Source organism: Grampus griseus (assembly GCF_964374135.1).
Source record: "Grampus griseus genome assembly, chromosome: 6".
Taxonomy (NCBI): domain Eukaryota; kingdom Metazoa; phylum Chordata; class Mammalia; order Artiodactyla; family Delphinidae; genus Grampus; species Grampus griseus.
Window position 1 is genome coordinate 32941155 of NC_139000.1, and position 12698 is coordinate 32953852.

Sequence of the window (12698 nt, forward strand, 5' to 3'; positions counted from 1 at the left end):
CCGCTCGGACCTCCGCACGCGGCGGGAAGTATCCGGAGCAGCGGGGAGGGCCGCAAGCGGGCGCCCAGAACGCAAAGGTAACCTCGGGAGCTCGGCGGCGGACGCAGCTCGAAACTTCCCGGAACCCGCTGTCCAGCCCCCGCCCCCACCCCCGCCCCCGACGCCGGCGATTGAGGCGTGCCCTCGCCCTGGGCGCGCGTCCGGCACACAGTAGGCGCGCGGCCCGGCCCTCCTCACGCGGCCGGCACACAGTAGGCGCGCGCGCGGGCGGAAGGGGGCGCCGGCGCACGGTATCCGGGGGCGGAGCCGGCTGGTTCAGCGGCGCAGACGGACGCGGGCCGCTGGCCGCGATGGGGGAGGGCGGATTGCCCCCGGCCTTCCAGCTGCTGTTGCGCGCCTGCGATCAGGGCGACACGGAGACGGCGCGGCGGCTGCTGGAGCCGGGGACTGCAGAACCGGCGGAGCGCGGCGCGGAGCCCGAGGCGGGCGCGGAGCCGGCGGGGCCCGAGGCGTCCGGGCCCGGGGCGGGGTCGGCGGCCGGAGCGCCGGTGCCCGTAGATTGCTCTGACGAGGCGGGCAACACGGCGCTGCAGTTCGCCGCGGCCGGGGGCCATGAGCAGCTGGTGCGGTTCCTGCTGCGACGCGGCGCCTCGGTCAACAGCCGCAACCACTACGGCTGGAGCGCGCTCATGCAGGCGGCCAGGTGAGGGGTCCGGGGCGCCGGGGGATCCGGGGTGGTGTCCAGCGGCCCCCGGGGCGCGGGCGGGCTCAGGCGGCCGGACCTGCCCGGTGGCCCCCCGCAGATGCCCCGGGAGGTAAAGAGTGAAGGACTGGTTCGAGAGAATTGGAATGGTAAACTTTGAGTAGCTTGGGATACGACGAGAAGTGGACGCTCTTTTTAATAAAGTAAAATCCGAATCTTAGAAACATTGGCCTTTCAAAACACAATCTGGAGACAGCAAATAGAATCTTAGAGACTTAGAACCTTAGTGATGTCCATTTATTACTTCTGGCAACAAGGGTTTTCTAAGAACCTACCTACCAACCCTAGCTTGGCGTTCGGGATGCTGCGGTACCCAGGTAAAGTTCCCACTGGAGCAGCTCACATGCCATTGGGTAGGCCAGGTGAAGGAACAGCTTTCACGGGGAAAATTGGGGGAGCTTTTGGAGAGCAGACTCAGTTTCAGGAAGCGGGGGAAGGTTTCTGGTAAGGATGATGTATGTATTCAAGTCGAGACCTAAGGATACCTAAGAATTGACCTGGACGGAAGAAGTGGAAGGTGGGAATGGGGTGATAGGAGGCCCGTGCAAAGGTTTGGAAACCAAAGTGAAATAGGCATTGGTAGGACTGCTAGAACGATGTTGTGGCTGGGAGAGCCTGGGAGTAGTGGGAGATGCACCGTGGCAAGGCTGCGAAAGGTGAGCTATCCTAACGACACTGGGAAGTAATGGAAGTTTCTAGGCAGAGCAACTGACAGAATGAGATTTATGTTTTCAAAGATCACTTTCACTGCACCGTGAGGATGGATTGGAGGGGTGAGCTAGAATCGGAAAGGCTGGTTAGGAGGGGATTGCAGCAATCCAGGAAGAGGTGTTGGTGTCCTGGACCAGAGCAGAGATGGTGGTGTGAGAGCAAAGCAATGAGTTTGAGATGTACTCAGGAAGTAGGATGAACCGGACTTGAAACTCTGGTATAAAGAAACTCTGATATACAGTGAAGTCTCTCACTCCTGTCAGCCAACTACTTAGGTCCCACCCAGTTTCTTGGAGAAATTCCCCAAGGAGGGAACAGAAGTCATTTGTAATTTTGATGGATATTGCCAAATTGCTCTCCATACAGGTTTATTAGTTTCCTATGGCTGCTGTAACAACTTACTACAAAGCCAGCAGCAATCACATCACTCCAACCCCTGCTTCGTCATCACATCTTCTGCCTCCTTTGCCTCCCTCTTCCACGTTTAAAGGACCCTTGTGATTCCACTGAGCCCACCTGGATAATCTCCCCTATCTCAAGGTCAGCTGATTAGCAACCTTAATTCTATCTGCAACCTTAATTTCCCCTTTGCCACGAAACCTAACATATTTACAGGTTCTGGGGATTAGGATGTGGACATCTTTAGGGAGCCCATTATTCTGTTGACCACAGTAGTATTAACCAGTTTACCCTCCTGGCAGCAGTGTATGTGAGTGCCTTTTTTTTCCTGCAGCCTCTCCAACAGAGTATATTATTAAACTTTTGAATTTTTGTGTCTGATGAGTGAAAAATATCTCAGCGTGGCCGTGACTTGCATTTGTTAAATTGAGTGAAATGAAACATCTTTCCATATGTATGAGCCATTTGTTTTTCTAAAAGGCGTTGAAATCACAACATTCTTACCCATAATCTTCTCATTGTGACCCGATTATATTTCATTTCTGAGTTCATTTCCAAGTGTTACATGGTTGTTCTAGTTTAATTTGTATTTCTGGAAAATTTTTACTCTGCATTATTTTCGTCGTTAAATATATCGTTTTCCACTGCTGTGTGATATTCCATCCATGGGCACTACTTAACCATTTGTGGTTTGCTTAACCATTCCTTAGCCCTTGGGTATTTATTTCAGTCTGTAAACACACCTAGGTAACGCATCCCAGTTGTAACACTTGAGCTGCCCATTCACATGGGTAGTGCAGTGTTTTATGTACCTATCATTGTGTTGGGACTCCTTGTCTTAAGACACTTGATTTGTTGCCCGGAGCAGTGTGGGGTGCCCATAAAACCTTTTGGGCTATGGGCCTTACTTCTGAGGTTCCCTGTCTCTCTTAGTGGCCCCATCCACTCTTCCAGGCCGTCTAGGCCTTAGCATCTCTCCTTCCCCTCTGCGTTAGTCCAGGCCGCACATTTATAAGTGGCCTCCCACTGCTGTCTCCTCTTCCAGGTGTGCCTTCTGTAATCCATCCTCTGCAGAGCTTCCAGATCTTTCTGAAATGAATGTTTGGTTGTGCCTCTCCTGGGATAGCTCCCCTAGTCAGAGCCCTTAGCATGGCATTTGAGGCTCTCACATTCGGACCTCTTCCCAAATCCTCTCTTCTTCTTTCCCCCTGGCTTCCTAAATTCAGGCCAAGATGACATCATCCAGGCCTTCTCTTGTGTCTCCCTGCATGTTCTTTGTTTTTTTAAGTTAACGTTTATTGAGCATTTACTGTGTGCCAAGAATTTCGTCTCCACTTTATGAATGAGAATTTGACATTACAAAATCTGCTCATGAGCATTCAGCTAGTCAGCAGATTTGGGGAGTCCAGCCGCAGAGTCCTCACCACAACCATGTACTGGAAACCTCTTCTTCCCCTTCTCCCCTCAGTGAGTGAAGCCCCCACTTCCTCCCAGCTTAGCTTCTTCTGGGAAGCCTGCCATGATATCCCCCCTGTTCTCTGGTCTCTCAGCCCTGGGCAGGCCTCTGCAGTAGTGCCCACCACTCCCACGTTATAGCTGGTCACCTTTGTCAGTGACACCCAAACCTGGCCGTACATCAGAATCATTGGGATGCTTTTCCAAATCAGATCCCTGAGTTCCCTTTCTGGGATTGTGATTCAGAAGACCCAGGGGAGGGACAGGGACTCTGTGTGACACGAGGCTCCCCGGCGACGATTCTCCCACATGGTAGGTTTGGGAGCCACTGACGTGCACCTAATCTCTGAACTCCCACCTGGAACCGAGGAACCCTTAGTGAGCCCCGGGGGCCTTGCTGAGTGAGATTTATGTCTGCAGGACCTGGTTTGCTGCAGGGTGTCTCAAAGACCCTGATCACCAGTTTTTTGCTGCTAACCAAGTTCTGCAGGATGGTCAAAGTCATCTGATTAATTTCATCTAATGAAATTTAACCTTGATGGGACAGGAGACTCAGAAGAATTAAGCTGAACTCTGCTAACTAATAATTTAACATTTTTAGAGGATTTTCCTTCTTCTCTACAAGTTGGTATTGTAAAAAGAGCTGGAATTTGTGGTCCAAGTGTCCTGACTTTATCACTTGCAAATCGAAAGGCTCTGGACTAATTATGTTCCTCTTTTTTCCTCCATTTATCTTACAGGTGCTATTTTGGAAGCGTTAGCTATGACATACTCTCTAATTTACTATGGTAGAATGGGATAGTCCTATGAGATGATGAGAATTGACTCAACCTTTAGCTGAGCCTAGACAGGGCCTGGGTACTTTAAAATTTATTGTACTTCAGTTTGTGATACTGACCATCTGGACTGTCTGTGCTGGCTTGTGCTCAAGCATTCGCTTGCCTAACCTGCATCAAGAGCTCAGTGTTGAGGAATAATATGTAGGGAGACTTCCTAAAGGATACACAGTTTGTCTGACCCTTGAGTCAGGATGGCCAAGCACATGGCTGTGTGCCGACACGTTCCAGTCCTGTGCTCTTTCTCCTTGAAAGTAGATAGGCCTCAGAGATGGTGCTCCTGGCAGCCACCACTTTCAATGAAGTGAGCATCTATTTATCTTCCCAGCTCTCTGTGTTCCAAAGCTCGTCATTGGATCAGGACCATCAGAGGCCCTGTGCCTGGACTGCACTTTGGTCTCTTGTGAGTGTTTTAGCATCAGAGATGGTTTCATTCATGTTTTTTTTCCTGTTCTTAAAATGATAACCTTTGTTGAGCACTTAGTTTGTGTCAAGCACTGTGCTAAGTACTTCAAATGAATTAACTCATTCAGGCCACACAGAATCTGAGGAAGTAGGTACTGTTGCCTTCCCCATTTTACAGATAAAGAATTGAGGCTCAGAGAAGTTAGGTTACTTGCCCAAGGCCACACAGCTAGTAAGAGACAGAGTCAGATTCACACCTAGGCAGGTGCTCCAGAGCCTATGCTCCCAGCCTCTGCTCTCAGCCATGAATCCTGTAACTCACCATTTTCCTCTTGGTGTTGGCCACAAGGAAGCCACTTGCCAAATTTGCTAAACACTAAAGGGACAGCTTATATGGTGTTTACTCTGGCTCTAATTTCACCCTTGGCTTCCTTACTTTCCTTCTTCTGCCCTTCACTTTTCCGCCTGCCAGCGTGGCAGAGCTGGCCTCTCAGCCCAGTGCTTTGAGAGTGGGAGTGTGTGCCAGGTCTTTCAATACAGGTGTTAATTGCTGACATTAATTGGTAATCATAGCAGCTGCTCAGAAAGCCCTGAGCTTCCCTATCTTCAGTAATTACCTATTAGAAGCTTAGCATCCACAAAATTATCTCAGCCTTCATTGAATCCTTTTATATTTTCAGCCTAATTGAATGACCTCTTGGGCTACTCACGAGTTCAGAAAGCATTCCAAGTGTCAGCATTTCTGCTCAAATTAAGCGCTTTTCCTCCTTTGTGAGTTTGTTTTACCAGAAAAAGTGGGCTTTGGGATTTTAGGGTCTAGGTTCAAGTTTTGACTCCATGGCTTCCAAATTGAGAGATTCTGGATTATTGCTTTCCATTGTAATCTTCAGTTTCCTCATCTGTGAAATAGGCATTATCAGTTTATCTCAGGGCTTACTAAGATCCAATAGATAAAAACAGGATTTTTATCTGTTATCTGCTGTCAGGGATTATGCTAGATTTTATCTCATGCTTGATAACTAAATAGAGAAATCTTTTTTAAATTTTTAAAATATTTTTGGCTGCGTTGGGTCTTAGTTGTGGCATGCAGGGTCTTTGTTTGTGGCGTGTGGGCTTCTCTCTAGTTGTGGCGTGCGAGTTTTCTCTCACTAGTTGTGGCGTGCGGGGTCCAGAGCGCATGGGCTCTGTAGTTTACGGCACATGGGCTCTCTCGTTGAGGCGCAAGAGCTCAGTAGTTGTGGGGCGCGAGCTTAGTTGCCCCACGGCATGTGGGACCTTAGTTCCCTGACCAGGGATCGAACTTGCGTCCCCTGCCTTGGAAGGCAGATTCTTTACCACTGGACCACCAGGGAAGTCCCTAAATAGGGTAATCTTTTAAAGTTATCTACTCCAACCGAGGATACACCAGTTCTTCGGCCATTTCTGTTGCCTGTCTGGGGACCAGCCTCTGCGTGGTTATGCCAACTGTTCATTCACTCACTCATTCGACAAAATTTACTGAGCTCCACTGTGGGTCTTGTCCTTGGAGAGTGCACAGTCTAACAGGAAGACACAATTATAGAAGGAGGGCCCAGGTACATCAGGAGGGGTGAGGACAGGGTATTGTGTGTGTTCAATTGAGGGACACCTGAACTGATGTGGGGAGATGATCTGGAAGCTGCTCAGAGGAGGTGAGATCTGAGCTGAATCCTGCAGCAGGATAACGGGTGTGCTTAGACCCGTAGACAAGGACAGGAGGGTACTCTGGTCAGAAAGGCAGGATGGCAGAGGCATGGGAGGAGTATAACTGCTGAGTGCAGGTGAGCGTGGCAGTACAGTGTGGGAGTTGGGAGGAAGTAAGGTTGACAAAGTTGGCAGGCCTTTTCGGGAAGTGGGGGAGTGGCCATGAGATTTAGGTTTGCGGAATATCATTACGGAGAATGGGCAGGGAGACAGGCTGGGGTTGCAGCTCTCCACATTTTTGCCAGATTCAGTCCACTCTTGGAGAAGAGGCCAGACAGGCCCAGTTCCCCTGCAGCTGGGGAAGCCAGTTCACCAAGCTCTCCCTCCGAGCTCCGCAGGCTGAGTGACCCGGTGCTGTTCAGGTTCACGTCCCAGAAGGTATTTGTAAGTTCAAAACAGAGTTCAACCTTGGCTCTGCCTCCACAGGGAGGAGGGAGGCCCTGGGTTTAGAAGAAGTACAAAACCGCTTCCGTAAAGGAGGGGAACGCCACAAGAGATTCATTGTAAAAGCTGCCTCGCAGATGCAGACCTCATGCCGGCATTACGGTCTTGTAAAACCTGGCGCCGCCGGCCCCTTTCTTCTTGTTGTTCTTTCCTTTTAGTCCAAGGCTCCTTCCAGCTCTGAGCCCAGAAAGATTGCGCCAACCCCAAACGCTGCAAAACAGAACTCTTCTGCCCTCTGGCGGCAGACGAAGGAAGAAATTTTGCTGGGAAAAGGCATCTGTTTTCCTCTTCCTGGTATTAGAGTTGGTGGGTGCATGTCTGTCTCCCCAGCGTCCCAGCCAGGCAGTCGCTCAAGCTTCCCTGGAGAGGGTCTGGCCCAGATCGGATTCTCAGCCGCCAGCAGGGGACATTCCAGCCAGAAGGTGGCAGCAGGCCTCTGGCGAGAGGTGCCCCCACCCGCCTCTGCTGACCACAGCTACGCCACACTTCTTGGCATGGGGTCCGCTGTCTCATCTCGAAGGACCTTCTGTGCATGTGTGTTTGGGGCTGGGAAGGGTAGACGTGAGTCAGACATGGGCCCTGCCTGTGGGGAGTGAGAACACAGAGAGGGAGCTTACCCAGCTCTGAAGCAGAATCACACGAACTCTCTGCGATGTGGGAAGCAGCGTGGTGTAGGGGAAAGCGGGAGGGCAGCAGGATTCAGACAGACCTGGGCTCTGACCCTGTGGCCACCTCTCACCAGCTGGGTGACCTTGGCCTGTTGTGTGATGTAAAATGTTTAAATGATTACAATTGTAATAGCTAACATTTATGTGGTGCTTCCTTTGGCCAAGCACTGTTCTAGGTGCCTTATGTATGTTTTATATTTATATATATTAACTCATTTAATCCTCCACAGCCCTTGAAGTAGATATAATCATATCCCCATTTTAGAGATGAGGAAATGAAGGCACGAAGAAGCTAAAATTCTTTCTCCAGGTAATGCAGCTAGTGGGTGGCAGAGCTGGATGGAAACTAGACAGGGCAGTGGCTTGCCTTTGTGATGGTATGTATGCAGGGCCAGCACAGTGCCTGGCAGCAGAAGAAGGCCTTTGATTATAAGCAGCTATTACAACTTTAATAGTTAATGATTCAATAGTTAATAACTAAATGATTACATGAGCTGTCTCCTCATCACTGCCCCATGTTGAGTGTCACTAATTGTCCATCTTCCTGGCAGATTTGGACATGTGAGCGTGGCACACCTCCTTTTGGATCACGGGGCTGATGTCAATGCCCAGAACCGGCTGGGGGCCAGTGTGCTCACCGTGGCCTCTCGGGGTGGCCACCTGGGCGTGGTGAAGCTGCTCCTGGAAGCCGGTGCCTTTGTGGACCATCACAAACCCTCAGGCGAGCAGGCGGGGGACGGCAGGGACGAGCTCCTGGACGTCACGGCCCTGATGGCCGCAATCCAGCACGGACATGAGGCTGTGGTACGTCTGCTGATGGAGTGGGGTGCAGACCCCAACCACGCGGCCCGCACTGTGGGCTGGAGCCCGCTGATGCTGTCAGCACTCCTCGGGAGGCTTGGCACGGCCCAGCAGCTGGTGGAGAAGGGGGCCAACCCGGACCACCTCAGCGTGCTGGAGAAGACCGCCTTCGAGGTCGCACTTGACCGCAAGTACAGGGACCTTGCAGACTACCTGGACCCGCTGACCACTGTCAGACCCAAGACAGGTCAGGCTGCGCCACCGCTAAACTACCCCCTCGTCCCGCCGTGGCCTCACAGAGGACCCCAGATTGTGTTTAAATGGCAAACGCCGAGGGGTGTCCAAACAGAAGGGCATGTGGAAATCGCAGCCTGCGGGGTAGTGGGACTTAAGATGTGCCGTGGGGGAGAATCAGGCAGGGGTGCCTGCCACGTGCAGGTTCCTGGCCCACCCTCCCTCCAGAGAGTGATTTGGTAGCTCTCAGAAGAGCCTGGAAACCTGCACAGCAAGGCCCCTCCTTCCTAACCAGATGATTCTGGTGCAGGAGGTTCTGAGATCCTTCTAGAATGGGTCAGCAAACTTCTGTAAAGGACCAGATAATAAATATAGTATTTTAGGCTTTGTGGGCCACACAATCTCTGTCGTAACCACTCAGTTCTGCTAGAATGAAAGCAGCGTACGTGATATGTCAAGGAGTGGGTGGGGCTGTGACCAGGAAAACCATCATTCTAAAAACAGGCACAGGGGTAGTTTTGGCAACCCCTGCTCTAGAACAGTGTGCCTAACCTCAGTTGCCAATGACCAGTGCCCAGAGACTAAGTCACATAAAATTTAGCCTCCTTTTCTGTTGTGTTTTTTCAACACCTATTAGTGTATCCTGTTTCTTTTTTCTTTTTGCCATCTTTCTGGCACTTAAAGAGATGTCTAAACTTGCCATCTTTCTGGCACTTAAAGAGATGTCTAAACAATCCTTAGCAAATCTGCTACAGGACATATGTTTCAAAACCTCTAGTTCATCATGTGCAGTAGAATTGTGTAATGCAGAGTCACACGGCCTCAATACCCTCTGTCTGTGATGCTCTGATTTCAGTGGCAGGCCTGAGACGACCTGGGCTGTAAGGCTGGGCTGCAGCATGTGAGCACGTAGGACTGAAAGGTAAAAATTGGAAGAAAAGGTCATCAGACAGACAGGCTAAAAAGACTTGAAAGTGTTGAAAGGTTTGAACCATGCAAAGAATACGCAGTAGTCCTGTCAATCACTTTGTAAATCAACTACATTTCAATTAAAAAAAAATTCAAATGGTCAATTAAAAAAAGTTCCATCAATCAAAAGATGCTGCACATTTGGGAAATGCTTATTAGAAATACACTGTCGGGTCAAAATACTCTGAAATAAACATGTTGAAAAACCCCGTAACAACAGAGGGATGGCGAAAATGAAGAGAACGCCAAACAGAAAGGAAAAAGAAGTAAAGTTTAGGAAAACCTATCTGGAGCCAGGAGACCTCTTTACTTCTTTGCAGATCCAGAGAGGAATAGAGGCTGGTCAAAGGTCACATACCGGTTAGAAGCTGAGTGACACTCAGAAGGCGAGGGAATCCATGGGAAGAGCACGGGGATGTGACTCCGCCCAGTTGGAGCACTTGTAGGGCCGCTGGGAGCTGGGCGTGCTTGTAACTCTCTCTGAGCCTTCCTTTGCCTCTTGTGTAAAATGGGGTTAATGACAACTACCAGGTGGTCATGAGCAGAAAATAAGCCGGCCTCTGGGGTGTGAGCCCTTGGGCTAGAATGTAATAGCAATTCAGTGTTAGGTCCTGGGGAAGAGTTGCAGTTGGAAGGTAGGGCTCCAGCCTCACACAGGGTATTTTCCTTGACGCAAGGCTGCTGCCCTCCTTTAAAGGCTTTGGTTCCATTTGTCTCTGTAGCCAAGATCGGGACGGGAACTGCCTTCTCATGTCCCTGCTCTGCCAATAGGCAGACTCTTACCTCACCCCCACCCCAGGGAGGTTGGCTTCAGCCACGTTGCAGGTGAGGGAGATCAGGCAACTCGCTCAAGGCCTCCACCCTAGAAGTCGACAGTCTGGAACTTGCACCCTGCCTGTAGCCACTGAGCTGTGCCTCTCGTACTGCTTATTCTCCTCCTTCCTCAGATTTCCCCCAGCCGGCGTTCTGGGGTCTTAGCTCCCCACGTGCCTCCTTAGGGACTGCCCTGGCACCCTGGGAAGGCGATGCCCTCATCTCCTCGAGGTGCGGTGGGGCAGACACAGTGTTGGGCGTGCCCAAGGTCACCCTCTACCAGGATCCACCCAGCCTTGCCTGTGCTGGCCAAGGGACCTTGGACCAGCTGCCTGCGTTCTCTAAGCTTCTGTTTCGTCATCCATAAGTGGGTGACGGGAGTACCCCCTGCCTCACAGGACTGCTGTGACAATCAAGTGAGGTCATCCCAGCCCAGAGGGAGCACGTGAGAGATGCTGGCAGCTGCCTCACCCCTGTTACCGTAGTCATTCTATTTGATGGGACCGGGTCATGGTTACGAGCAGACTTCCCCATCGAGCAGACCAGGGTTTGAGGCTCAGCTCTCCCACTTTGTGGCTGGGCGGCCTTGTTGTATTCATTGTCCCTCCAGGACTCCAGTGTCCTCTTTCATAAAACAGCCATAATAAATGCACTTACCTTGTGAGGTCCTATGAGCTGTGGTAAGATAATGCCTGTAAAATACATACCCCAGTGCCTGGCACATAAAGAGCAGTGAGTGGAAGCTACCAAAATGGATTTTTATTGACCATTCATTCATTCCGTTACTCTGCAAGTATTTGAGTGCCTACTATGTACCAGGCACTGTTCTAGGCACCAGCAAACAAATCAGACCTAATCCCTGCACTTGAGGACGCTGGCCTCTGTAGGCGAGACAGCCAAGAAACAGGAAATAAGCATATTAAATAAAATAAGTTACATAGTACGGTAGATGGAAGTACCATGGTGGGGAAGAAAACAAACAGGGGCGAGGTGGAGGGTGTGGGAGCAGTGGAGTTGGGGCGATACAGGCCACTGTATGAAATAGGGCCGTTGGGTGGCCCCCTTGAGGTGAGAGTTCAGCCTACTTGCAGGAGCTGAGGAAGTGTTCCATGCGGCCTCTCAGGGAAGAGCCTTCGGGTAGGACAACAGCAAGGGCAAAGGCTGTGTTACTAATAATGACAGATTATTAAGTGAATAACATTAGGCCCCAGCTTTTTTTGTGAAATGCCAGAAATCCACCCCGCATCGGGGCCTTGGAGATCCCCAGCTCTCTCCCTTGCATTAGCTGCAGGACAGGATATCTTTGAGGCTGTAACTGTCCTTGTGACACCCTCCCCACCCCCACTGTGGTTGTTCCTTGGGCTATGGAAGGGTCCCTGGAGTTGCTCTGATACTGATGCAAAAACTGGAGCCTGGAGTGAGGAAAGGACCAGCCCAGGGTCACTGGGCATCAGGCACAGCTGCCCCAGCTTCCTGGGGTAAGACTAGACTGTCAGTGATTTCATTTGCACCAGAAGGTTGCTTAGCAACCAACACTAGGGCCAGGTGACACACTCTTTTCTGTCAAAGGGTCTTGGCATGAGAAGGCCCTGGCCCACAGCAAATTAGACTCTTAAACACTTAAAGGAACGAGACATATTTTTTGACACCAAAACACAGTATCATTTCTTAATAGTATTTCAAAGGCAAAATTAGACACTTGGTTCCATGGCCCTGTGTATACTTCCTTGTAAGAGCCCTGGAGTTAACTAGTACCTTTTCTGGGGTGGATGCTGGTCACTAGGAAAGATAACAAAAATTGCTCTTTTTTTTAGAATAGAGCCTAAGAATTTCTGAAGCATTTTACCATCTATATTATCCACCCCTGCAACAACCACATGGTCCCCATGTTAGTGTGTTGTCCCCATATTAATGATGAGGAGACAGATCTCTCTGGAAACATGCATTCAGATTCAGGTACTCTGACTCCAGACTCTGTGCTCCTTGTGCCACGCTGCACCTTCCTCCCAGCTGCCGGAGGGGGCTGATCTGGACCAGGGATTTGGCCCAGAGTCACAGGTTTCCTCCTGCAGCTGCTCCATCCCCCCGGAGTTAGTCAAAGGAAGTCCTACATTTGCACACCAGCGAAGAGCCTGGTCATGAGGATGGATGCGTTCTGACGGGAAGGAGCAGGGTACCCGCTAGCTCCAGCTTCGAGGAAGATGACAGAGAGCAGATGAGGGAGGGGCTAGCCCTGGGTGGGCGCAGCAAGGCCCAGCACGAAGACATCAGTTGGGCAGTCGCCTGCTGGGCGCTGCATCTGCAAGTCTGGGGTAGGGGTGACTTTCAGAATCATTCAGATGGCTGCTTATTTGGGAAGGAAAGCAAATATTAGCATTGGCTCTTCTGGTGGCCACGACCATGACCTCCTCTGGGATTAGCTGCTCAGTGTCTCAGGGGCCTCTGCTCTGGAATTACCTCATGGTTGTACATTTAGTT

At 50.8% G+C, this 12698-nt stretch overlaps 1 protein-coding gene across 2 annotated transcripts in view; it reads left to right on the plus strand.

Moving 5' to 3' along the window:
• Positions 1–350: 350 nt before the first annotated feature.
• The window catches only part of ANKS6 (ankyrin repeat and sterile alpha motif domain containing 6), a gene marked incomplete at its 5' end in the record, with an annotated part of 53167 nt that continues 40819 nt past the window's right edge, over positions 351–12698 (plus strand). For both annotated transcript variants that reach the window (XM_082656467.1, XM_082656468.1), the window contains 2 exons: positions 351–703; positions 7955–8451. In XM_082656467.1, coding sequence (XP_082512593.1) covers positions 351–703; positions 7955–8451 — 850 coding nt within the window. The remainder of the gene's footprint in view (positions 704–7954; positions 8452–12698) is intronic.